Source organism: Bombina bombina, chromosome 8, assembly GCF_027579735.1.
Source record: "Bombina bombina isolate aBomBom1 chromosome 8, aBomBom1.pri, whole genome shotgun sequence".
Lineage (NCBI taxonomy): Eukaryota > Metazoa > Chordata > Amphibia > Anura > Bombinatoridae > Bombina > Bombina bombina.
In genome coordinates, this window is record NC_069506.1 from 172,389,164 (window position 1) to 172,416,304 (window position 27,141).

Genomic DNA, 27,141 nt, shown 5'->3' on the forward strand with positions numbered 1-27,141 from the left:
CATGCTCTATCTGAATCACGAAATTAAAAACTTGTATTTAGTGTCCCTTTAAAGGCTGGTATTAATATAAGCTGTTTGCCTATAATTTCCCAGACCCTTTAGATATGTTTTAACTATTGCCACGTTCCGCAAGTGCTCCAAACAAACGCAGGGCACTTCCAAGCGAGGAGCTGGGTGTTCATTGAGTGCTCGGATTACACAAGTCCCAGTGTTTCCAGCGTGCTGGTAACGCTGGGATTTATTCGAGCAAGCTCAGACACTTCTAAGGATGGCAGCCTCCATGAGCAACATGTGTGTGTGTATATATATATATATATATATATATATATGATAGTGTTATAAATTTGCCACAGATGCAATGCTTTGACTATATGTTTAACACCATTTGCAGGAGATAAACACATAATTAAAAAAGGTCAATTTAATACCGTACATCCCCAGCCATCATTAAAAAACCATTTGTTAAAAAAACATGAAAATATCTCAATATAACAGCACATGGTAATACATTTGAAAACATGTAAAATACAATTATGTAGGTGGGAAAAATATAAAAGAGCAGCAAAAAGTTTAGTAGCAATATTCAGTGCCATGGTGTTGATAAACGAGTACAACTGGTTCGGAGATAGTTTAATACGAGTACAACTGGTTCCGAATTTGTACGGGCAGTGTGGTGACGGGAGACGTTACGCTGGGAACGTTTTTTCTAAGCTCCCTTACCTGTGACGTCTCCATAGCGTCACGTCATCGCTGAAGCAGATGTGTCGGGGCTGGCTCTGAGCACTTGCCGAACGTGGCTTATATCAAGTACTATTTTTTTTATCATAGCATTCATAACAAAAAGACAAATTAAGTATCCTATAACACAAAAAAAAGCCTACTCATGCGCAATCCTAAAAAAATAATGAGATTTGTTTTGCTATTTGTATATATTGTATTGTAGCTGTACCTTTATTTACTTTTCCCGTTTTGTTTCCTTTATTAGACCCGTATGTAAAGATTCATCTCATGCAGAATGGCAAACGACTGAAAAAGAAGAAGACAACCATCAAGAAAAATACCCTGAATCCCTATTACAATGAGTCGTTCAGCTTTGAAGTTCCTTTTGAACAAATCCAGGTGAGCAGCACTGATAATTTCAGACTCTATATTTAAAATAAAATATTTTCTTACATGCTAAAGCAAGGTAGAAAACATAAGTGGTGTGGCACACGGTGAAGGGAAGTGATTTGTCATCTTGTCTAAATAGCAGAACTCCTGTTTCCCAGGATCTTATTAAAGTCACATATTGGCAAAGACCACCTGACCATGCCTGAACTGCTTAAACACTATTCAGCAACACACAACTTCCAGCCCAGCTCCTCCCACTCCCAACCCAGCTGCCCTTCAGCATGATATTACAGTACTCGTCTTATAGTTTTACACTCCCAAATCTCCCTGACTAAGCCACTAGACAGTGATAGTTTCCAGCAAATATTAAGGCATGATGTTCTCTTTTCAAATTAGACATTTTCTATCCTGTATTTGAATATTTTGTTTATGCAACTGTTATCTTTCTTTATTACCCTTGAAATATTTTTGTCCTCACTTTTTTAAATTAAAATATTTTACTCTTTGCCTTCATGGTTATATTGATAGAGTGGGTTTTCTTCTCCCCTTGTTGTTCCTAGGGCACATTATTTTTTATTTAACCCTTTGAGTGCTAAGCACTTTCCCACCTTGGTGCTAATACTTTCTATGGTTTTTTTGTATTTTATTTCATTTTTACAGACCCCCAAGACTTACACTGTTGGAAAAGTTAGGCGATTACCTTTCCAACAGTGGGTCTTGGGGGTCTGTAGCTGCTTAGATGCCTGAGATACACGCTTCTAAGCAGCATGCCCCCTGCTCCTATACTTAACATTGTTAAGTATAAATAAAGTTGCGCGGTGACGTCATTACCTCATTGCGCGTGACATCACAGTGCATCACGTGAAGCCCCGGCAATGCCTGTCACTCTACAGGCACGGTTGCCGTGGTAGGAGCGGTTAGGAGCCCCAAAATCTCCCTCAAGGTGGGAGAGTGCTCATGACAGCTCTGAGCCATCATTAGCACCAAAGTGAGAAACTCTGTGACGGCTCAGAGCCGTCATTAGCACTCAAAGCGTCTAAGATTGAGGGTCTTATTTATCAAGACCGCTGCTCCATGACTTGTCCGCCTGCTCTAAGGCCGCGGACAGAAATAAACCCGGCCTCAAGAACTGCTGGTGCAATGATAAATGCAGACAGCGTATGCTGTCTGCATTTATCAATGCGCAGCGGACATGATACACTACATCGTATCATGTCTGCTCGCACTATGTTAAATTTACCCCTTATTCTCTTTTCTGTTTATTCCTTTTTCCTTAATATTGAAAAATTACATATTGGTATAATATAATGTCTAGATCAGCGTTTTTCAACCACACTAGTGTGCCGTGAGAGATCCTCAGGTGTGCCGCGGCAGACTGAGAACAGTGTGACATATTTTTTAAATTTTGCTTGTTTTGATGTGACAGGCTCATCAGGCAGACAGGCAGACATCATTTACAACCATGACATATTGACATTCATTCACAGACAATCATTATGATGTCTAATATATGCTGTATTAGGCTACAATGTGTGATTTTGTAAAATTTTGGGATGGTGTGATTGTTGAAAATCACTGGTCTAGATATTACAATCTCTAGCTTTCTATGGGTCCACCAGTCTTTAATTTTTATTTTCAAGACAATAATACAGAACCATGACTTCACATAATCCAAATCATCACAAATGGGTCGATTTATCAAATGCTTTGCAAGTCTTTCGACCCACTACGGCTGCAGGTTCTCACAAGAGAACCAGCACATCGTATTAACCAGCAGGAGTCATCAGACCGATACAGCTTCCCTAATCTTTCGCCACCTCTACAGTGGCGAAATTCAATCTCCTGGGAGATTGACAGCTCCTGCCTGCACGTGATTGGCGCTCGTGTGCAATGCTGAATTCCGCCAGGGTAATTCAGCCTGCCAGAGGCGATCTGCGGCGGACAGGGGCACACTGTCCACCTCAGCTTGATAAATCGCCCCCTTAGTTGGGACCCACAATGTATATATTCAAAAATTTCTAGGCAGCATGGAAACCTGTCTACCCAGTAAACAACAGTCCCTTTAGAATTTGCTATTGCTGTAATCTTGCCATAGATTTGTAATTATTTATTTGAGGTGTGTTTTAATATTAACATTCACTAGTATTACTGGTCTTCTACTGATAAATATAAAATAAACCACAGATGAGATGCACATATCTTTCTATCCTCTTTTTTTCTTTTATTTTTTCCCTCTCTTGTTCCAGTGACTTTTCTGGGTGGTTCCTTTCACTGCATTCATTTCTATAGCATTAATATTGACAGCATCTAAGCTGCATAAAAGGAGCAATTGTTTCTTGCACTTGTTGCCTTAGTTCCACTCTCTCTCTGTACATTGCATATTAGAGGCAGAGCCAGTGAGGATCTGTAGGAGAAAATGACTAATCACGGAGTGAAGGAGGAGATAGCAGCAGCTCCGGTAGCCTAATCACAGAGTGAAGGAGGGGATAGCAGCAGCTTCTGTAGCCTAATCACAGAGTGAAGGAGGGATAGCAGCAGCTCCTGTAGACTAATCACAGAGTGAAGGAGGAGATAGCAGCAGCTCCGGTAGCCTAATCACAGAGTGAAGGAGGAGATAGCACCAGCTTCTGTAGCCTAATCACAGAGTGAAGGAGGGGTAGCAGCAGCTCCTGTAGCCTAATCACAGAGTGAAGGAGGGGATAGCAGCAGCTTCTGTAGCCTAATCACAGAGTGAAGGAGGTGATAGCAGCAACTCATGTAGCCTAATCACAGAGTGAAGGAGGGGTAGCAGCATCTCCTGTAGCCTAATCACAGAGTGAAGGAGGGGTAGCAGCAGCTCCTGTAGCCTAATCACAGAGTGAAGGAGGTGATAGCAGCAGCTCCTGTAGCCTAATCACAGAGTGAAGGAGGTGATAGCAGCAGCTCCTGTAGCCTAATCACAGAGTGAAGGAGGGGATAGCAGCAGCCCCTGTAGCCTAATCACAGAGTGATGGAGGGGATAGCAGCAACTTCTGTAGCCTAATCACAGAGTGAAGGAGGGGATAGCAGCAGCTCCTGTAGCCTAATCACAGAGTGAAGGAGGGGATAGCAACATCTCCTGTTGCCTAATCACAGAGTGAAGGAGGGGATAGCAACAGGTCCTATAGCCTAATCACAGAGTGAAGGAGGGGATAGCAGCAGCTCCTGTAGCCTAATCACAGAGTGAAGGAGGGGATAGCAGCAGCTTCTGTAGCCTAATTACAGAGTTAAGGAGGGGATAGCAGCAACTCCTGTAGCCTAATCACAGAGTGAACAAGGGGATAGCAATAGCTCCTGTAGCCTAATCACAGAGTGAAGGAGGGGTAGCAGCAGCTTTTGTAGCCTAATCACAGAGTTAAGGAGGGGATAGCAGCAACTCCTGTAGCCTAATCACAGAGTGAACAAGGGGATAGCAATAGCTCCTGTAGCCTAATCACAGAGTGAAGGAGGGGTAGCAGCAGCTTCTGTAGCCTAATCACAGAGTTAAGGAGGGGATAGCAGCAACTCCTGTAGCCTAATCACAGAGTGAACAAGGGGATAGCAATAGCTCCTGTAGCCTAATCACAGAGTGAAGGAGGGGTAGCAGCAGCTTCTGTAGCCTAATCACAGAGTGAAGGAGGGGATAGCAGCAGCTCCTCTAGCCTAATCACAGAGTGAAGGAGGTGATAGCAGCAGCTTCTGTAGCCTAATCAGGAGGGGATAGCAACAGGTCCTATAGCCTAATCACAGAGTGAAGGAGGGGATAGCAGCAGCTTCTGTAGCCTAATCACAGAGTGAAGGAGGTGATAGCAGCAGCTTCTGTAGCCTAATCACAGAGTGAAGGAGGGGATAGCAGCAGCTCCTGTAGCCTAATCACAGAGTGAAGGAGGTGATAGCAGCAACTCATGTAGCCTAATCACAGAGTGAAGGAGGGGTAGCAGCATCTCCTGTAGCCTAATCACAGAGTGAAGGAGGTGATAGCAGCAGCTCCTGTAGCCTAATCACAGAGTGAAGGAGGTGATAGCAGCAGCTCCTGTAGCCTAATCACAGAGTGAAGGAGGGGATAGCAGCAGCCCCTGTAGCCTAATCACAGAGTGATGGAGGGGATAGCAGCAACTTCTGTAGCCTAATCACAGAGTGAAGGAGGGGATAGCAGCAGCTCCTGTAGCCTAATCACAGAGTGAAGGAGGGGATAGCAACATCTCCTGTTGCCTAATCACAGAGTGAAGGAGGGGATAGCAACAGGTCCTATAGCCTAATCACAGAGTGAAGGAGGGGATAGCAGCAGCTCCTGTAGCCTAATCACAGAGTGAAGGAGGGGATAGCAGCAGCTTCTGTAGCCTAATTACAGAGTTAAGGAGGGGATAGCAGCAACTCCTGTAGCCTAATCACAGAGTGAACAAGGGGATAGCAATAGCTCCTGTAGCCTAATCACAGAGTGAAGGAGGGGTAGCAGCAGCTTCTGTAGCCTAATCAAAGAGTTAAGGAGGGGATAGCAGCAACTCCTGTAGCCTAATCACAGAGTGAACAAGGGGATAGCAATAGCTCCTGTAGCCTAATCACAGAGTGAAGGAGGGGTAGCAGCAGCTTCTGTAGCCTAATCACAGAGTGAAGGAGGGGATAGCAGCAGCTCCTCTAGCCTAATCACAGAGTGAAGGAGGGGATAGCAGCAGCTTCTGTAGCCTAATCACAGAGTTAAGGAGGGGATAGCAGCAGCTTCTGTAGCCTAATCACAGAGTGAACAAGGGGATAGCAATAGCTCCTGTAGCCTAATCACAGAGTGAAGGAGGGGTAGCAGCAGCTTCTGTAGCCTAATTACAGATTGAAGGAGGGGATAGCAACAGCTCCTGTAGCCTAATCACAGAGTAAAGGAGGGGATAGCAGCAGCAGCTCCTGTAGCCTAATCACAGATTGAAGGAGGGGATAGCAGCAGCTTCTGTAGCCTAATCACAGAGTGAAGGAGGGATAGCAGCAGCTCCGGTAGCCTAATCACAGAGTGAAGGAGGAGATAGCAGCAGCTTCTGTAGCCTAATCACAGAGTGAAGGAGGGGATAGCAGCAGCTTCTGTAGCCTAATCACAGAGTGAAGGAGGTGATAGCAGCAGCTTCTGTAGCCTAATCACAGAGTAAAGGAGGGGATAGCAGCAGCTCCTGTAGCCTAATCACAGAGTGAAGGAGGTGATAGCAGCAACTCATGTAGCCTAATCACAGAGTGAAGGAGGGGATAGCAGCAGCTCCTGTAGCCTAATCACAGAGTGAAGGAGGGGTAGCAGCAGCTCCTGTAGCCTAATCACAGAGTGAAGGAGGGGATAGCAGCAGCTCCTGTAGCCTAATCACAGAGTGAAGGAGGTGATAGCAGCAACTCATGTAGCCTAATCACAGAGTGAAGGAGGAGATAGCAGCAGCTTCTGTAGCCTAATCACAGAGTGAAGGAGGTGATAGCAGCAACTCATGTAGCCTAATCACAGAGTGAAGGAGGAGATAGCAGCAGCTCCTGTAGCCTAATCACAGAGTGAAGGAGGGGATAGCAGCAGCTCCTGTAGCCTAATCACAGAGTGAAGGAGGGGTAGCAGCAGCTCCTGTAGCCTAATCACAGAGTGAAGGAGGGGATAGCAGCAGCTCCTGTAGCCTAATCACAGAGTAAAGGAGGGATAGCAGCAGCTCCTGTAGCCTAATCACAGAGTGAAGGAGGTGATAGCAGCAGCTCCTGTAGCCTAATCACAGAGTGAAGGAAGGGTAGCAGCAGCTCCTGTAGCCTAATCAAAGATTGAAGGAGGGGATAGCAGCAGCTCCTGTAGCCTAATCACAGAGTGAAGGAGGGGACAGCAGCAGCTCCTAAAGCCTAATAACAGAGTGAAGGAGGGGATAGAAGCAGCTCCTGTAGCCTAATCACAGAGTGAAGGAGGGGTAGCAGCAGGTTCTGTAGCCTAATCACAGAGTGAAGGAGGGGATAGCAGCAGCTCCTGTAGCCTAATCACAGAGTAAAGGAGGAGATAGCAGCAGCTTCTGTAGCCTAATCACAGAGTGAAGGAGGGGATAGCAGCAGCTCTTGTAGCCTAATCACAGAGTGAAGGAGGGGTAGCAGCAGCCCCTGTAGCCTAATCACAGAGTGAAGGAGGGGATAGCAACAGCTTCTGTAGCCTAATCACAGAGTGAAGGAGGTGATAGCAGCACCTCATGTAGCCTAATCACAGAGTGAACGAGGGGATAGCAACAGCTCCTGTAGCCTAATCACAAAGTGAAGGAGGAGTAGCAGCAGCTTCTGTAGCCTAACCACAGATTGAAGGAGGGGATAGCAGCAGCTCCTGTAGCCTAATCACAGAGTAAAGGAGGGGATAGCAGCAGCTCCTGTAGCCTAATCACAGATTGAAGGAGGGGATAGCAGCAGCTCCTGTAGCCTAATCACAGAGTGAAGGAGGGTAGCAGCAGCTCCTTTAGCCTAATCAAAGATTGAAGGAGGGGATAGCAGCAGCTCCTGTAGCCTAATCACAGAGTGAAGGAGGGGATAGCAGCAGCTCCTGTAGCCTAATCACAGAGTGAAGGAGGGGACAGCAGCAGCTCCTGAAGCCTAATCACAGAGTGAAGGAGGGGATAGCAGCAGCTCCTGTAGCCTAATCACAGAGTGAAGGAGGGGACAGCAGCAGCTCCTGAAGCCTAATCACAGAGTGAAGGAGGGGATAGCAGCAGCTCCTGTAGCCTAATCACAGAGTGAAGGAGGGGTAGCAGCAGCTTCTGTAGCCTAATCACAGAGTGAAGGAGGTGATAGCAGCAGCTCCTGTAGCCTAATCACATAGTGAAGAAGGTGATAGCAGCAGCTTCTGTAGCCTAATCAAAGAGTAAAGGAGAGGATAGCAGCAGCTTCTGTAGCCTAATCACAGAGTGAAGGAGGGGATAGCAACAGCTTCTGCAGCCTAATCACAGAGTGAAGGAGGGGATAGCAGCAGCTTCTGTAGCCTAATCACAGAGTAAAGGAGGGGATAGCAACAGCTTCTGTATCTTAATCACAGATTGAAGGAGGGGATAGAAGCAGCTTCTGTAGCCTAATTTCAGAGTGAAGGAGGTGATAGCAGCAGCTTCTGTAGCCTAATCACAGAGTGAAGGAGGGGATAGCAACAGCTTCTGTAGCCTAATCACAGAGTGAAGGAGGGGATAGCAGCAGCTTCTGTAGCCTAATCACAGAGTAAAGGAGGGGATAGCAACAGCTTCTGTATCTTAATCACAGATTGAAGGAGGGGATAGCAGCAGCTTCTGTAGCCTAATCACAGAGTGAAGCAAGGGATAGCAGCAGCTCCTGTAGCCTAATCACAGAGCGAAGGAGGGGATAGCAAAAGCTTCTGTAGCCTAATCACGCAGTGAAAGAGGAGATAGCAGAAGCTTCTGTAGCCTAATCAAAAAGTGAAGGAGGGGATAGCAGCAGCTCCTGTAGCCTCATTACAGAGTGAAGGAGGTGATAGCAGCAGCTTCTGTAGCCTAATCACAGAGTGAAGGAGGGAATAGCAGCAGCTTCTGTAGCCTAATCACAGAGTGAAGGAGGGGATAGGAAAAGCTTCTGTAGCCTAATCTCGCAGTGAAGGAGGGGATAGCAGCAGCTTCTGTAGCCTAATCAAAAAGTGAAGGAGGGGATAGCAGCAGCTCCTGTAGCCTCATCACAGAGTGAAGGAGGGGATAGCAGCAGCTCCTGTAGCCTAATCACAGAGTGAAGGAGGGGTAGCAGCAGCTCCTGTAGCCTAATCACAGAGTAAAGGATGGGATAGCAGCAGCTCCTGTAGCCTAATCACAGAGTGAAGGAGGGGATAGCAGCAGCTTCTGTAGCCTAATCACAGAGTAAAGGAAGGGATAGCAGCAGCTTCTGTAGCCTAATCACAGAGTGAAGGAGGGGATAGCAGCAGCTTCTGTAGCCTAATCACAGAGTAAAGGAGGGGATAGAAGCAGCTTCTGTAGCCTAATCACAGAGTAAAGGAGGGGATAGCAGCAGCTTCTGTAGCCTAATCACAGAGTAAAGGAGGGGATAGCAGCAGCTTCTGTAGCCTAATCACAGAGTGAAGGAGGGTATAGTAGCAGCTTCTGTAGCCTAATCACACAGTGAAGGAGGGGACAGCAGCAACTCCTGCAGCCTAATCACAGAGTGAAAGAGGGGATAGCAGCCGCTTCTATAGCCTAATCACAGAGTGAAGGAGGGGATAGCAGCAGCTTCTGTAGCCTAATCACAGAGTGAAGGAGGGGATAGCAGCAGCTTCTGTAGCCTAATCTCAAAGTGAAGGAGGGGATAGCAGCAGGTCCTGTAGCCTAATCACAGAGTGAAGGAGGGGATAGCAGCAGCTCCTGTAGCCTAATCACAGAGTAAAGGAGGGATAGCAGCAGCTCCTGTAGCCTAATCACAGAGTGAAGGAGGTGATAGCAGCAGCTCCTGTAGCCTAATCACAGAGTGAAGGAAGGGTAGCAGCAGCTCCTGTAGCCTAATCAAAGATTGAAAGAGGGGATAGCAGCAGCTCCTGTAGCCTAATCACAGAGTGAAGGAGGGGACAGCAGCAGCTCCTAAAGCCTAATAACAGAATGAAGGAGGGGATAGAAGCAGCTCCTGTAGCCTAATCACAGAGTGAAGGAGGGGTAGCAGCAGGTTCTGTAGCCTAATCACAGAGTGAAGGAGGGGATAGCAGCAGCTCCTGTAGCCTAATCACAGAGTAAAGGAGGAGATAGCAGCAGCTTCTGTAGCCTAATTACAGAGTGAAGGAAGGGATAGCAGCAGCTCTTGTAGCCTAATCACAGAGTGAAGGATGGGTAGCAGCAGCTCCTGTAGCCTAATCACAGAGTGAAGGAGGGGATAGCAACAGCTTCTGTAGCCTAATCACAGAGTGAAGGAGGTGATAGCAGCAACTCATGTAGCCTAATCACAGAGTGAACGAGGGGATAGCAACAGCTCCTGTAGCCTAATCACAAAGTGAAGGAGGAGTAGCAGCAGCTTCTGTAGCCTAACCACAGATTGAAGGAGGGGATAGCAGCAGCTCCTGTAGCCTAATCACAGAGTAAAGGAGGGGATAGCAGCAGCTCCTTTAGCCTAATCACAGATTGAAGGAGGGGATAGCAGCAGCTCCTGTAGCCTAATCACAGAGTGAAGGAGGGTAGCAGCAGCTCCTGTAGCCTAATCAAAGATTGAAGGAGGGGATAGCAGCAGCTCCTGTAGCCTAATCACAGAGTGAAGGAGGGGACAGCAGCAGCTCCTGAAGCCTAATCACAGAGTGAAGGAGGGGATAGCAGCAGCTCCTGTAGCCTAATCACAGAGTGAAGGAGGGGACAGCAGCAGCTCCTGAAGCCTAATCACAGAGTGAAGGAGGGGATAGCAGCAGCTCCTGTAGCCTAATCACAGAGTGAAGGAGGGGTAGCAGCAGCTTCTGTAGCCTAATCACAGAGTGAAGGAGGTGATAGCAGCAGCTCCTGTAGCCTAATCACATAGTGAAGAAGGTGATAGCAGCAGCTTCTGTAGCCTAATCACAGAGTGAAGGAGGGGATAGCAGCAGCTTCTGTAGCCTAATCACAGAGTGAAGCAAGGGATAGCAGCAGCTCCTGTAGCCTAATCACAGAGCGAAGGAGGGGATAGCAAAAGCTTCTGTAGCCTAATCACGCAGTGAAAGAGGAGATAGCAGAAGCTTCTGTAGCCTAATCAAAAAGTGAAGGAGGGGATAGCAGCAGCTCCTGTAGCCTCATCACAGAGTGAAGGAGGTGATAGCAGCAGCTTCTGTAGCCTAATCACAGAGTGAAGGAGGGAATAGCAGCAGCTTCTGTAGCCTAATCACAGAGTGAAGGAGGGGATAGGAAAAGCTTCTGTAGCCTAATCTCGCAGTGAAGGAGGGGATAGCAGCAGCTTCTGTAGCCTAATCAAAAAGTGAAGGAGGGGATAGCAGCAGCTCCTGTAGCCTCATCACAGAGTGAAGGAGGGGATAGCAGCAGCTCCTGTAGCCTAATCACAGAGTGAAGGAGGGGTAGCAGCAGCTCCTGTAGCCTAATCACAGAGTAAAGGATGGGATAGCAGCAGCTCCTGTAGCCTAATCACAGGGTGAAGGAGGGGATAGCAGCAGCTTCTGTAGCCTAATCACAGAGTAAAGGAAGGGATAGCAGCAGCTTCTGTAGCCTAATCACAGAGTGAAGGAGGGGATAGCAGCAGCTTCTGGAGCCTAATCACAGAGTAAAGGAGGGGATAGAAGCAGCTTCTGTAGCCTAATCACAGAGTAAAGGATGGGATAGCAGCAGCTCCTGTAGCCTAATCACAGGGTGAAGGAGGGGATAGCAGCAGCTTCTGTAGCCTAATCACAGAGTAAAGGAAGGGATAGCAGCAGCTTCTGTAGCCTAATCACAGAGTGAAGGAGGGGATAGCAGCAGCTTCTGTAGCCTAATCACAGAGTAAATGAGGGGATAGCAGCAGCTTCTGTAGCCTAATCACAGAGTGAAGGAGGGTATAGTAGCAGCTTCTGTAGCCTAATCACACAGTGAAGGAGGGGACAGCAGCAACTCTTGCAGCCTAATCACAGAGTGAAAGAGGGGATAGCAGCCACTTCTGTAGCCTAATCACAGAGTAAAGGAGGGGATAGCAGCAGCTTCTGTAGCCTAATCACAGAGTGAAGGAGGGGATAGCAGCAGCTTCTGTAGCCTAATCTCAAAGTGAAAGAGGGGATAGCAGCAGGTCCTGTAGCCTAATCACAGAGTAAAGGAGGGGATAGCAGCAACTCCTGTAGCCTAATCACAGAGTGAAGGAGGGAATAGCAGCAGCTCCTGTAGCCTAATCACAGAGTGAAGGAGGGGATAGCAGCAACTCCTGTAGCCTAATCACAGAGTGAAGGAGGGGATAGCAGCAGCTCTGTAGCCTAATCACAGAGTGAAGGAGGGGTAGCAGCAGCTCCTGTAGCCTAATCACAGAGTTAAGGAGGAGATAGCAGCAGCTCCTGTAGCCTAATCACAGATTGAAGGAGGGGATAGCAGCAGCTTCTGTAGCCTAATCACAGAGTGAAGGAGGGGTAGCAGTATCTCCTGTAGCCTAATCACAGAGTAAAAGATGGGATAGCATAAGCTCCTGTAGCCTAATCACAGAGTAAAAGATGGGACAGCATAAGCTCCTGTAGCCTAATCACAGAGTGAAGGAGGGGTTGCAGCAGCTTCTGTAGCCTAATCACACAGTGAAGGAGGGGATAGCAGCAGCTCCTGTAGCCTAATCACAGATTAAAGGAGGTGATAGCAGCAGCTTCTGTAGCCTAATCACAGAGTAAAGGAAGGGATAGCAGCAGCTTCTGTAGCCTAATCACAGAGTGAAGGAGGGGATAGCAGCAGCTTCTGTAGCCTAATCACAGAGTAAAGGAGGGGATAGAAGCAGCTTCTGTAGCCTAATCACAGAGTAAAGGAGGGGATAGCAGCAGCTTCTGTAGCCTAATCACAGAGTAAAGGAGGGGATAGCAGCAGCTTCTGTAGCCTAATCACAGAGTAAAGGAGGGGGTAGCAGCCGTTTCTGTAGCCTAATCACAGAGTGAAGGAGGGTATAGCAGCAGCTTCTGTAGCCTAATCACACAGTGAAGGAGGGGACAGCAGCAACTCTTGCAGCCTAATCACAGAGTGAAAGAGGGGATAGCAGCCGCTTCTGTAGCCTAATCACAGAGTAAAGGAGGGGATAGCAGCAGCTTCTGTAGCCTAATCACAGAGTGAAGGAGGGGATAGCAGCAGCTTCTGTAGCCTAATCTCAAAGTGAAAGAGGGGATAGCAGCAGGTCCTGTAGCCTAATCACAGAGTAAAGGAGGGGATAGCAGCAACTCCTGTAGCCTAATCACAGAGTGAAGGAGGGAATAGCAGCAGCTCCTGTAGCCTAATCACAGAGTGAAGGAGGGGATAGCAAAAGCTTCTGTAGCCTAATCACGCAGTGAAAGAGGAGATAGCAGAAGCTTCTGTAGCCTAATCAAAAAGTGAAGGAGGGGATAGCAGCAGCTCCTGTAGCCTCATCACAGAGTGAAGGAGGTGATAGCAGCAGCTTCTGTAGCCTAATCACAGAGTGAAGGAGGGAATAGCAGCAGCTTCTGTAGCCTAATCTCAAAGTGAAAGAGGGGATAGGAAAAGCTTCTGTAGCCTAATCTCGCAGTGAAGGAGGGGATAGCAGCAGCTTCTGTAGCCTAATCAAAAAGTGAAGGAGGGGATAGCAGCAGCTCCTGTAGCCTCATCACAGAGTGAAGGAGGGGATAGCAGCAGCTCCTGTAGCCTAATCACAGAGTGAAGGAGGGGTAGCAGCAGCTCCTGTAGCCTAATCACAGAGTAAAGGATGGGATAGCAGCAGCTCCTGTAGCCTAATCACAGAGTGAAGGAGGGGATAGCAGCAGCTTCTGTAGCCTAATCACAGAGTAAAGGAAGGGATAGCAGCAGCTTCTGTAGCCTAATCACAGAGTGAAGGAGGGGATAGCAGCAGCTTCTGTAGCCTAATCACAGAGTAAAGGAGGGGATAGAAGCAGCTTCTGTAGCCTAATCACAGAGTAAAGGAGGGGATAGCAGCAGCTTCTGTAGCCTAATCACAGAGTAAAGGAGGGGATAACAGCAGCTTCTGTAGCCTAATCACAGAGTGAAGGAGGGTATAGTAGCAGCTTCTGTAGCCTAATCACACAGTGAAGGAGGGGACAGCAGCAACTCCTGCAGCCTAATCACAGAGTGAAAGAGGGGATAGCAGCCGCTTCTATAGCCTAATCACAGAGTGAAGGAGGGGATAGCAGCAGCTTCTGTAGCCTAATCACAGAGTGAAGGAGGGGATAGCAGCAGCTTCTGTAGCCTAATCTCAAAGTGAAGGAGGGGATAGCAGCAGGTCCTGTAGCCTAATCACAGAGTGAAGGAGGGGATAGCAGCAGCTCCTGTAGCCTAATCACAGAGTAAAGGAGGGATAGCAGCAGCTCCTGTAGCCTAATCACAGAGTGAAGGAGGTGATAGCAGCAGCTCCTGTAGCCTAATCACAGAGTGAAGGAAGGGTAGCAGCAGCTCCTGTAGCCTAATCAAAGATTGAAGGAGGGGATAGCAGCAGCTCCTGTAGCCTAATCACAGAGTGAAGGAGGGGACAGCAGCAGCTCCTAAAGCCTAATAACAGAGTGAGGGAGGGGATAGAAGCAGCTCCTGTAGCCTAATCACAGAGTGAAGGAGGGGTAGCAGCAGGTTCTGTAGCCTAATCACAGAGTGAAGGAGGGGATAGCAGCAGCTCCTGTAGCCTAATCACAGAGTAAAGGAGGAGATAGCAGCAGCTTCTGTAGCCTAATCACAGAGTGAAGGAGGGGATAGCAGCAGCTCTTGTAGCCTAATCACAGAGTGAAGGAGGGGTAGCAGCAGCTCCTGTAGCCTAATCACAGAGTGAAGGAGGGGATAGCAACAGCTTCTGTAGCCTAATCACAGAGTGCAGGAGGTGATAGCAGCAACTCATGTAGCCTAATCACAGAGTGAACGAGGGGATAGCAACAGCTCCTGTAGCCTAATCACAAAGTGAAGGAGGAATAGCAGCAGCTTCTGTAGCCTAACCACAGATTGAAGGAGGGGATAGCAGCAGCTCCTGTAGCCTAATCACAGAGTAAAGGAGGGGATAGCAGCAGCTCCTGTAGCCTAATCACAGATTGAAGGAGGGGATAGCAGCAGCTCCTGTAGCCTAATCACAGAGTGAAGGAGGGTAGCAGCAGCTCCTGTAGCCTAATCAAAGATTGAAGGAGGGGATAGCAGCAGCTCCTGTAGCCTAATCACAGAGTGAAGGAGGGGACAGCAGCAGCTCCTGAAGCCTAATCACAGAGTGAAGGAGGGGATAGCAGCAGCTCCTGTAGCCTAATCACAGAGTGAAGGAGGGGACAGCAGCAGCTCCTGAAGCCTAATCACAGAGTGAAGGAGGGGATAGCAGCAGCTCCTGTAGCCTAATCACAGAGTGAAGGAGGGGTAGCAGCAGCTTCTGTAGCCTAATCACAGAGTGAAGGAGGTGATAGCAGCAGCTCCTGTAGCCTAATCACAGAGTGAAGGAGGGGATAGCAGCAGCTTCTGTAGCCTAATCACAGAGTGAAGCAAGGGATAGCAGCAGCTCCTGTAGCCTAATCACAGAGCGAAGGAGGGGATAGCAAAAGCTTCTGTAGCCTAATCACGCAGTGAAAGAGGAGATAGCAGAAGCTTCTGTAGCCTAATCAAAAAGTGAAGGAGGGGATAGCAGCAGCTCCTGTAGCCTCATCACAGAGTGAAGGAGGTGATAGCAGCAGCTTCTGTAGCCTAATCACAGAGTGAAGGAGGGAATAGCAGCAGCTTCTGTAGCCTAATCACAGAGTGAAGGAGGGGATAGGAAAAGCTTCTGTAGCCTAATCTCGCAGTGAAGGAGGGGATAGCAGCAGCTTCTGTAGCCTAATCAAAAAGTGAAGGATGGGATAGCAGCAGCTCCTGTAGCCTAATCACAGAGTGAAGGAGGGGATAGCAGCAGCTTCTGTAGCCTAATCACAGAGTAAAGGAAGGGATAGCAGCAGCTTCTGTAGCCTAATCACAGAGTGAAGGAGGGGATAGCAGCAGCTTCTGTAGCCTAATCACAGAGTAAAGGAGGGGATAGAAGCAGCTTCTGTAGCCTAATCACAGAGTAAAGGAGGGGATAGCAGCAGCTTCTGTAGCCTAATCACAGAGTAAATGTGGGGATAGCAGCAGCTTCTGTAGCCTAATCACAGAGTGAAGGAGGGTATAGTAGCAGCTTCTGTAGCCTAATCACACAGTGAAGGAGGGGACAGCAGCAACTCTTGCAGCCTAATCACAGAGTGAAAGAGGGGATAGCAGCCGCTTCTGTAGCCTAATCACAGAGTAAAGGAGGGGATAGCAGCAGCTTCTGTAGCCTAATCACAGAGTGAAGGAGGGGATAGCAGCAGCTTCTGTAGCCTAATCTCAAAGTGAAAGAGGGGATAGCAGCAGGTCCTGTAGCCTAATCACAGAGTAAAGGAGGGGATAGCAGCAACTCCTGTAGCCTAATCACAGAGTGAAGGAGGGAATAGCAGCAGCTCCTGTAGCCTAATCACAGAGTGAAGGAGGGGATAGCAGCAACTCCTGTAGCCTAATCACAGAGTGAAGGAGGGGATAGCAGCAGCTCTGTAGCCTAATCACAGAGTGAAGGAGGGGTAGCAGCAGCTCCTGTAGCCTAATCACAGAGTTAAGGAGGAGATAGCAGCAGCTCCTGTAGCCTAATCACAGATTGAAGGAGGGGATAGCAGCAGCTTCTGTAGCCTAATCACAGAGTGAAGGAGGGGTAGCAGTATCTCCTGTAGCCTAATCACAGAGTAAAAGATGGGATAGCATAAGCTCCTGTAGCCTAATCACAGAGTAAAAGATGGGATAGCATAAGCTCCTGTAGCCTAATCACAGAGTGAAGGAGGGGTTGCAGCAGCTTCTGTAGCCTAATCACACAGTGAAGGAGGGGATAGCAGCAGCTCCTGTAGCCTAATCACAGATTAAAGGAGGTGATAGCAGCAGCTTCTGTAGCCTAATCACAGAGTAAAGGAAGGGATAGCAGCAGCTTCTGTAGCCTAATCACAGAGTGAAGGAGGGGATAGCAGCAGCTTCTGTAGCCTAATCACAGAGTAAAGGAGGGGATAGAAGCAGCTTCTGTAGCCTAATCACAGAGTAAAGGAGGGGATAGCAGCAGCTTCTGTAGCCTAATCACAGAGTAAAGGAGGGGATAGCAGCAGCTTCTGTAGCCTAATCACAGAGTAAAGGAGGGGGTAGCAGCCGCTTCTGTAGCCTAATCACAGAGTGAAGGAGGGTATAGCAGCAGCTTCTGTAGCCTAATCACACAGTGAAGGAGGGGACAGCAGCAACTCTTGCAGCCTAATCACAGAGTGAAAGAGGGGATAGCAGCCGCTTCTGTAGCCTAATCACAGAGTAAAGGAGGGGATAGCAGCAGCTTCTGTAGCCTAATCACAGAGTGAAGGAGGGGATAGCAGCAGCTTCTGTAGCCTAATCTCAAAGTGAAAGAGGGGATAGCAGCAGGTCCTGTAGCCTAATCACAGAGTAAAGGAGGGGATAGCAGCAACTCCTGTAGCCTAATCACAGAGTGAAGGAGGGAATAGCAGCAGCTCCTGTAGCCTAATCACAGAGTGAAGGAGGGGATAGCAGCAACTCCTGTAGCCTAATCACAGAGTGAAGGAGGGGATAGCAGCAGCTCTGTAGCCTAATCACAGAGTGAAGGAGGTGTAGCAGCAGCTCCTGTAGCCTAATCACAGAGTTAAGGAGGAGATAGCAGCAGCTCCTGTAGCCTAATCACAGAGTGAAGGAGGGGATAGCAGCAGCTTCTGTAGCCTAATCACAGAGTGAAGGAGGGGATAGCAGCAGCTCCTGTAGCCTAATCACAGAGTGAAGGAGGTGATAGCAGCAGCTTCTGTAGCCTAATCACAGAGTGAAGGAGGGGTAGCAGCAGCTTCTGTAGCCTAATCACAGAGTGAAGGAGGGGTAGCAGCAGCTCCTTAAGCCTAATCACAGAGTGAAGGAGGTGATAGCAGCAGCTTCTGTAGCCTAATCACAGATTGAAGGAGGTGATAGCAGCAGCTCCTGTAGCCTAATCACAGAGTGAAGGAGGGGATAGCAGCAGCTTCTGTAGCCTAATTTCAGAGTGAAGGAGGTGAAAGCAGCAGCTTCTGTAGCCTAATCACAGAGTGAAGGAGGGGATAGCAACAGCTTTTGTAGCCTAATCACAGAGTGAAGGAGGGGATAGCAGCAGCTTCTGTAGCCTAATCACAGAGTAAAGGAGGGGATAGCAACAGCTTCTGTATCTTAATCACAGATTGAAGGAGGGGATAGCAGCAGCTTCTGTAGCCTAATCACAGAGTGAAGGAGGGGTAGCAGCAGCTCCTGTGTAGCCTAATCACAGAGTAAAGGAGGGGATAGCAGCAGCTCCTGTGTAGACGAATCACAGAGTGAAGGAGGGGTAGCAGCAGCTTCTGTAGCCTAATCACAGAGTAAAGGAGGGGATAGCAGCATCTTCTGTAGCCTAATCACAAAGTGAAGAAGGGGATAGCAGCAGCTCCTGTAGCCTAATCACAGAGTGAAGGAGGGGTAGCAACAGCTCCTGTAGCCTAATCACAAAGTGAAGGAGGTGATAGCAGCAGCTCCTGTAGCCTAATCTCAGAGTGAAGGAGGGGTTAGCAACAGCTCCTGTAGCCTAATCACAAAGTGAAGGAGGGGATAGCAGCAGCTTCTGTAGCCTAATCACAGAGTGAAGGTGGGCTTAGCAGCAGCTCCTGTAGCCTAATCACAGAGTGAAGGAGGGGTAGCAGCAGCTCCTGTAGCCTAATCACAGAGTGAAGGAGGGGTAGCAGCATCTCCTGTAGCCTAATCACAGAGTGAAGTAGGGGATAGCAGCAGCATCTGTAGCCTAATCACAGAGTGAAGGAGGGGATAGCAGCCGCTCCTGTAGCCTAATCACAGAGTGAAGGAGGGGATAGCAGCAGCATCTGTAGCCTAATCACAGAGTGAAGGAGGGGATAGCAGCAGCATCTGTAGCCTAATCACAGAGTGAAGGAGGGGATAGCAGCAGCTCCTGTAGCCTAATCACAGAGTGAAGGAGGGGATAGCAGCAGCTCCTGTAGCCTAATCACAGAGTGAAGGAGGGGATAGCAGCAGCTCCTGTAGCCTAATCACAGAGTGAAGGAGGGGATAGCAGTATCTCCTGTAGCCTAATCACAGAGTAAAAGATGGGATAGCATAAGCTCCTGTAGCCTAATCACAGAGTAAAATATGGGATAGCATAAGCTCCTGTAGCCTAATCACAGAGTGAAGGAGGGGTTGCAGCAGCTTCTGTAGCCTAATCACAGAGTGAAGGAGGGGATAGCAGCAGCATTTGTAGCCTAATCACAGAGTGAAGGAGGGGTAGCAGCATCTCCTGTAGCCTAATCACAGAGTGAAGGAGGGGTAGCAGCAGCTCCTGTAGCCTAATCACAGAGTGAAGGAGGGGTAGCAGCATCTCCTGTAGCCTAATCACAGAGTGAAGGAGGGGTAGCAGCATCTCCTGTAGCCTAATCACAGAGTGAAGGAGGGGTAGCAGCAGCTCCTGTAGCCTAAACACAGAGTGAAGGAGGGGATAGCAGCAGCATCTGTAGCCTAATCACAGAGTGAAGGAGGGGATAGCAGCAGCATCTGTAGCCTAATCACAGAGTGAAGGAGGGGATAGCAGCAGCATCTGTAGCCTAATCACAGAATGAAGGAGGGGATAGCAGCAGCTTCTGTAGCTTAATCACAGAGTGAAGGAGGGGATAGCAGCAGTATCTGTAGCCTAAACACAGAGTGAAGGAGGGGACAGCAGCAGCATCTGTAGCCTAATCACAGAGTGAAGGAGGTGATAGCAGCAGCTCCTGTAGCCTAATCACAGAGTGAAGGAGGGGTAGCAGCAGCTCCTGTAGCCTAATCACAGAGTGAAGGAGGGGATAGCAGCAGAATCTGTAGCCTAATCACAGAGTGAAGGAGGGAAAAGCAGCAGCTTCTGTAGCCTAATCACAGAGTGAAGGAGGGGATAGCAGCAGCTCCTGTAGCCTAATCACAGAGTGAAGGAGGGGATAGCAGCAGCATCTGTAGCCTAATCACAGAGTGAAGGAGAGGATAGCAGCCGCTCCTGTAGCCTAAACACAGAGTGAAGGAGGGGACAGCAGCAGCTCCTGAAGCCTAATCACAGAGTGAAGGAGGGGTAGCAGCAGCTCCTGTAGCCTAATCACAGAGTGAAGGAGGGGATAGCAGCAGCTCCTGTAGCCTAATCACAGAGTGAAGGAGGTGATAGCAGCAGCTTCTGTAGCCTAATCACAGAGTGAAGGAGGGGTAGCAGCAGCTTCTGTAGCCTAATCACAGAGTGAAGGAGGGGTAGCAGCAGCTCCTTAAGCCTAATCACAGAGTGAAGGAGGTGATAGCAGCAGCTTCTGTAGCCTAATCACAGATTGAAGGAGGTGATAGCAGCAGCTCCTGTAGCCTAATCACAGAGTGAAGGAGGGGATAGCAGCAGCTTCTGTAGCCTAATTTCAGAGTGAAGGAGGTGATAGCAGCAGCTTCTGTAGCCTAATCACAGAGTGAAGGAGGGGATAGCAACAGCTTCTGTAGCCTAATCACAGAGTGAAGGAGGGGATAGCAGCAGCTTCTGTAGCCTAATCACAGAGTAAAGGAGGGGATAGCAACAGCTTCTGTATCTTAATCACAGATTGAAGGAGGGGATAGCAGCAGCTTCTGTAGCCTAATCACAGAGTGAAGGAGGGGTAGCAGCAGCTCCTGTGTAGCCTAATCACAGAGTAAAGGAGGGGATAGCAGCAGCTCCTGTGTAGCCTAATCACAGAGTAAAGGAGGGGATAGCAGCAGCTCCTGTGTAGACGAATCACAGAGTGAAGGAGGGGTAGCAGCAGCTTCTGTAGCCTAATCACAGAGTAAAGGAGGGGATAGCAGCATCTTCTGTAGCCTAATCACAAAGTGAAGGAGGGGATAGCAGCAGCTCCTGTAGCCTAATCACAAAGTGAAGGAGGTGATAGCAGCAGCTCCTGTAGCCTAATCTCAGAGTGAAGGAGGGGTTAGCAACAGCTCCTGTAGCCTAATCACAAAGTGAAGGAGGGGATAGCAGCAGCTTCTGTAGCCTAATCACAGAGTGAAGGTGGGGTTAGCAGCAGCTCCTGTAGCCTAATCACAGAGTGAAGGAGGGGTAGCAGCAGCTCCTGTAGCCTAATCACAGAGTGAAGGAGGGGTAGCAGCAGCTCCTGTAGCCTAATCACAGAGTGAAGGAGGGGATAGCAGCAGCTCCTGTAGCCTAATCACAGAGTGAAGGAGGTGATAGCAGCAGCTTCTGTAGCCTAATCACAGAGTGAAGGAGGGGTAGCAGCAGCTTCTGTAGCCTAATCACAGAGTGAAGGAGGGGTAGCAGCAGCTCCTTAAGCCTAATCACAGAGTGAAGGAGGTGATAGCAGCAGCTTCTGTAGCCTAATCACAGATTGAAGGAGGTGATAGCAGCAGCTCCTGTAGCCTAATCACAGAGTGAAGGAGGGGATAGCAGCAGCTTCTGTAGCCTAATTTCAGAGTGAAGGAGGTGATAGCAGCAGCTTCTGTAGCCTAATCACAGAGTGAAGGAGGGGATAGCAACAGCTTCTGTAGCCTAATCACAGAGTGAAGGAGGGGATAGCAGCAGCTTCTGTAGCCTAATCACAGAGTAAAGGAGGGGATAGCAACAGCTTCTGTATCTTAATCACAGATTGAAGGAGGGGATAGCAGCAGCTTCTGTAGCCTAATCACAGAGTGAAGGAGGGGTAGCAGCAGCTCCTGTGTAGCCTAATCACAGAGTAAAGGAGGGGATAGCAGCAGCTCCTGTGTAGCCTAATCACAGAGTAAAGGAGGGGATAGCAGCAGCTCCTGTGTAGACGAATCACAGAGTGAAGGAGGGGTAGCAGCAGCTTCTGTAGCCTAATCACAGAGTAAAGGAGGGGATAGCAGCATCTTCTGTAGCCTAATCACAAAGTGAAGGAGGGGATAGCAGCAGCTCCTGTTGCCTAATCACAGAGTGAAGGAGGGGTAGCAACAGCTCCTGTAGCCTAATCACAAGGTGAAGGAGGTGATAGCAGCAGCTCCTGTAGCCTAATCTCAGAGTGAAGGAGGGGTTAGCAACAGCTCCTGTAGCCTAATCACAAAGTGAAGGAGGGGATAGCAGCAGCTTCTGTAGCCTAATCACAGAGTGAAGGTGGGGTTAGCAGCAGCTCCTGTAGCCTAATCACAGAGTGAAGGAGGGGTAGCAGCAGCTCCTGTAGCCTAATCACAGAGTGAAGGAGGGGTAGCAGCATCTCCTGTAGCCTAATCACAGAGTGAAGTAGGGGATAGCAGCAGCATCTGTAGCCTAATCACAGAGTGAAGGAGGGGATAGCAGCCGCTCCTGTAGCCTAATCACAGAGTGAAGGAGGGGATAGCAGCAGCATCTGTAGCCTAATCACAGAGTGAAGGAGGGGATAGCAGCAGCATCTGTAGCCTAATCACAGAGTGAAGGAGGGGATAGCAGCAGCATCTGTAGCCTAATCACAGAGTGAAGGAGGGGATAGCAGCAGCTCCTGTAGCCTAATCACAGAGTGAAGGAGGGGATAGCAGCAGCTCCTGTAGCCTAATCACAGAGTGAAGGAGGGGATAGCAGCAGCTCCTGTAGCCTAATCACAGAGTGAAGGAGGGGTCGCAGCAGCTTCTGTAGCCTAATCACAGAGTGAAGGAGGGGTAGCAGCAGCTCCTGTAGCCTAATCACAGAGTGAAGGAGGGGATAGCAGCAGCATCTGTAGCCTAAACACAGAGTGAAGGAGGGGATAGCAGCAGCATCTGTAGCCTAATCACAGAGTGAAGGAGGGGTAGCAGTATCTCCTGTAGCCTAATCACAGAGTAAAAGATGGGATAGCATAAGCTCCTGTAGCCTAATCACAGAGTAAAAGATGGGATAGCATAAGCTCCTGTAGCCTAATCACAGAGTGAAGGAGGGGTTGCAGCAGCTTCTGTAGCCTAATCACAGAGTGAAGGAGGGGATAGCAGCAGCATTTGTAGCCTAATTACAGAGTGAAGGAGGGGTAGCAGCATCTCCTGTAGCCTAATCACAGAGTGAAGGAGGGGTAGCAGCAGCTCCTGTAGCCTAATCACAGAGTGAAGGAGGGGTAGCAGCATCTCCTGTAGCCTAATCACAGAGTGAAGGAGGGGTAGCAGCATCTCCTGTAGCCTAATCACAGAGTGAAGGAGGGGTAGCAGCAGCTCCTGTAGCCTAAACACAGAGTGAAGGAGGGGATAGCAGCAGTATCTGTAGCCTAATCACAGAGTGAAGGAGGGGATAGCAGCAGCATCTGTAGCCTAATCACAGAGTGAAGGAGGGGATAGCAGCAGCATCTGTAGCCTAATCACAGAATGAAGGAGGGGATAGCAGCAGCTTCTGTAGCCTAATCACAGAGTGAAGGAGGGGATAGCAGCAGCATCTGTAGCCTAATCACAGAGTGAAGGAGGGGTAGCAGTATCTCCTGTAGCCTAATCACAGAGTAAAAGATGGGATAGCATAAGCTCCTGTAGCCTAATCACAGAGTAAAAGATGGGATAGCATAAGCTCCTGTAGCCTAATCACAGAGTGAAGGAGGGGTTGCAACAGCTTCTGTAGCCTAATCACAGAGTGAAGGAGGGGATAGCAGCAGCATTTGTAGCCTAATCACAGAGTGAAGGAGGGGTAGCAGCATCTCCTGTAGCCTAATCACAGAGTGAAGGAGGGGTAGCAGCATCTCCTGTAGCCTAATCACAGAGTGAAGGAGGGGTAGCAGCATCTCCTGTAGCCTAATCACAGAGTGAAGGAGGGGTAGCAGCAGCTCCTGTAGCCTAAACACAGAGTGAAGGAGGGGATAGCAGCAGCATCTGTAGCCTAATCACAGAGTGAAGGAGGGGATAGCAGCAGCATCTGTAGCCTAATCACAGAATGAAGGAGGGGATAGCAGCAGCTTCTGTAGCCTAATCACAGAGTGAAGGAGGGGATAGCAGCAGCATCTGTAGCCTAAACACAGAGTGAAGGAGGGGACAGCAGCAGCATCTGTAGCCTAATCACAGAGTGAAGGAGGGGTAGCAGTATCTCCTGTAGCCTAATCACAGAGTGAAGGAGAGGATAGCAGCCGCTCCTGTAGCCTAATCACAGAGTGAAGGAGGGGTAGCAGCAGCTCCTGTAGCCTAATCACAGAGTGAAGGAGGGGTAGCAGTATCTCCTGTAGCCTAATCACAGAGTGAAGGAGGGGTAGCAGTATCTCCTGTAGCCTAATCAAAGAGTGAAGGAGAGGATAGCAGCCGCTCCTGTAGCCTAATCACAGAGTGAAGGAGGGGTAGCAGCAGCTCCTGTAGCCTAATCACAGAGTGAAGGAGGGGATAGCAGCAGCTCCTGTAGCCTAATCACAGAGTGAAGGAGGGGTAGCAGCAGCTCCTGTAGCCTAATCACAGAGTGAAGGAGGGGATAGCAGCAGCTCCTGTAGCCTAATCACAGAGTGATGGAGGGGATAGCAGCAGCTCCTGTAGACTAATCACAGAGTGAAGGAGGGGATAGCAGCAGCTCCTGTAGCCTAATCACAGAGTGAAGGAGGGGTAGCAGCGGCTCCTGTAGCCTAATCACAGAGTGAAGGAGAGGATAGCAGCCGCTCCTGTAGCCTAATCACAGAGTGAAGGAGGTGATAGCAGCAGCTCCTGTAGCCTAATCACAGAGTGAAGGAGGGGTAGCAGCAGCTCCTGTAGCCTAATCACAGAGTGAAGGAGGAGATAGCAGCAGCTCCTGTAGCCTAATCACAGAGTGAAGGAGGGGATAGCAGCAGCATCTGTAGCCTAATCACAGAGTGAAGGAGGGAAAAGCAGCAGCTTCTGTAGCCTAATCACAGAGTGAAGGAGGGGATAGCAGCAGCTCCTGTAGCCTAATCACAGAGTGAAGGAGGGGATAGCAGCAGCATCTGTAGCCTAATCACAGAGTGAAGGAGAGGATAGCAGCCGCTCCTGTAGCCTAAACACAGAGTGAAGGAGGGGACAGCAGCAGCTCCTGAAGCCTAATCACAGAGTGAAGGAGGGGTAGCAGCAGCTCCTGTAGCCTAATCACAGAGTGAAGGAGGGGTAGCAGTATCTCCTGTAGCCTAATCACAGAGTGAAGGAGGGGTAGCAGTATCTCCTGTAGCCTAATCACAGAGTAAAAGATGGGATAGCATAAGCTCCTGTATAGGGCTGCCACCTCGGCCATGTTTTCCTGGACACTTATGAGTTACACATGCTGCAGGGTTTATAGAGGGAAACATGTATGGTGCTGCTGGACAGCACTATTCATGTTCCTTCCTGCACTCCCTGCAGCATGTGTAACTCATAAGTGTCCAGGAAAACATGGCCGAGGTGGCAGCCCCACTCCTGTAGCCTAATCACAAATTGAAGGTGGGGATAGCAGCAGCTCTTGTAGCCTGTACTCTTTAATGTTTTTGGAGAAAATGGTTGTGTTTATATGAAATAAAATTGTTAAAAAAGTACAAAAATCCTGTGAACTATTGTTTTTCACATCTCTATTATTCTTCCACTCCTCTTCACTCTTTTGTTCATTCTGTGCTTAGCTCTGAATCAGTAGTGCATTTTCAGACTTTAATTTTGTGTTCAGCTCCTTTGCAGGTGTTAAACACATAGTGCCTGCAAGCAACAGGGCAATGATAAAATGATATAGCATATTAGATCATGTTAGAATTTAATTGCATGCCCCTGCTTTTCATTTCTCTCTACCTTGTTTTCTGACATAGACCAGCACATAGCCTCAAGCCAACTCCTCTTTATCCTCAAGTTCAATTTGTTTTCAGCAAAACTGCCTATCTGTTGGCTTCTTAATTAACAATGTAGCAAGAAAAGCAATTCTAAATTTCAATAGAACATATAAGAAAACATTTTACAAAAAATCTAAAAAAAAAATGTTTTTCTTTTAAGCAATATTCTATTATTTATTCTTGAAAAGTATTATCTTAGTAATAGCCCCCTAAGATCCAACAATGACCTCCTCCTTGCCTCCTCTACCATCACCTCCTCCCATGCTAGACTACAGGACTTCTCTTGTGCGGCACCAACTCTCTGGAACGCACTTCCTCAAGCTGTCAGACTTTCCCCTAACCTTTCCACCTTTATACACTCCCTAAAGATCTTTTTGTTCAGGGAAGCTTATTACCCAACTCAGTAACAAATTAATTCCACTTGCCTAATAGTAACCATCATCTAACTTTGCACTAACAATATTCTCACTTTTGCAGTCCCCACCTCCTGTTTCCCATCCTCCTACCCATCTAGATTGTAAATTCCCATGGGAATAGGGCCCTCATTTCCCCCTGTATTTGTCTGTTAAATTTTGTCTTATATTGTAGTGTTTTATCATTGTACTTTTATCTTTATACCCATGGACAGCGCTGTGGAATCTGTTGGTGCTTTTTTAAATAAAGAATAATAATTGTATGTATTTCCCTCCACAGAAAGTGCAAGTAGTTCTTACAGTACTCGATTATGACAAACTAGGCAAGAATGAAGCTATTGGCAAGATTTTTGTGGGCTGCAATTCTACAGGGACTGAGCTGCGTCACTGGTCTGATATGCTGGCTAACCCCAGGAGGCCTATTGCCCAATGGCACACTTTACAGCCAGAAGAGGAAGTGGATTCTACTCTTGGAATGAAGACCTCATGATGTAACTTCCTGTGTGTGAATGAGTGGGCGTGCAAGGAGGCACATGGTGACACTTGTGTAGACAAGTAGTTATACCTGTGCTGATGTGTGTAAATACATACTTGTTCAAAGCTGTAGCTGTGAAATAGCTTTGATAAACCTCCTGTTTTGTGGTTATTTGTAAATGATTACAATATTTATATAAGAGGCAGTATCCTTTTTCAAAATATTTCAGCTGGTATAATAATACTAAAAAAAAAAAACATACTTGAAATGAAAATATCATGTTCTCATTAGCAAGATAGCTAAACGGATGACATTTAACTAGCAGGTAAAGACTTCACACCTGCCTTTATGTTATAGATAGTCAGTCACCAAATCCATCCCCACTCTAGGTATCTTATAAACACCGGAGAAAATCCACTTGATCAAAATATATCTTAAAGAAACACACAACAAAAACATTAAATATACATAATATGTACACTTTGAATCTCAGTTGGTAAAAAAACAACAACTCTTATTTAAACCAAATACAACAATTTATTAATGCAATTGTAAAGCTTTTATCGTTGTATATTTGCCACTGATCAGTATCCAGCACCCCCCCCCCCCCCAAAAAAAAAGTGCTCACTCCTCCCTAGTTGTAAACATGAAAACCACTTAGGACCTTATTCTCTAAAGTTATCTGGCCTGGCAAGATTATCTAAGAAGTTTTGCCTGTACTGCAAGGTCCTGCAAAGAATTTTAGAAAGGCAAATTTTAGCTTGAGAGCTGTTTACCTCACTAAGCAGGGTTATGGATGTGGAGGAAAGACAAAAACAAAGTGTTTGTGTGATTTAGGAGCTATGATAGATGTATTTATATATATATAT

General features: G+C 48.0%; 1 protein-coding gene across 1 annotated transcript in view; it reads left to right on the top strand.

The window, feature by feature from the left end:
- SYT5 (synaptotagmin 5) overlaps nt 1-26,287 on the top strand; it is a 207,716-nt gene extending 181,429 nt beyond the window's left edge. The window contains exons 7-8 of the mRNA XM_053689941.1: nt 986-1,119; nt 26,078-26,287. Coding sequence (XP_053545916.1) covers nt 986-1,119; nt 26,078-26,287 — 344 coding nt within the window. The remainder of the gene's footprint in view (nt 1-985; nt 1,120-26,077) is intronic.
- The last annotated feature ends 854 nt before the right edge of the window (nt 26,288-27,141 follow it).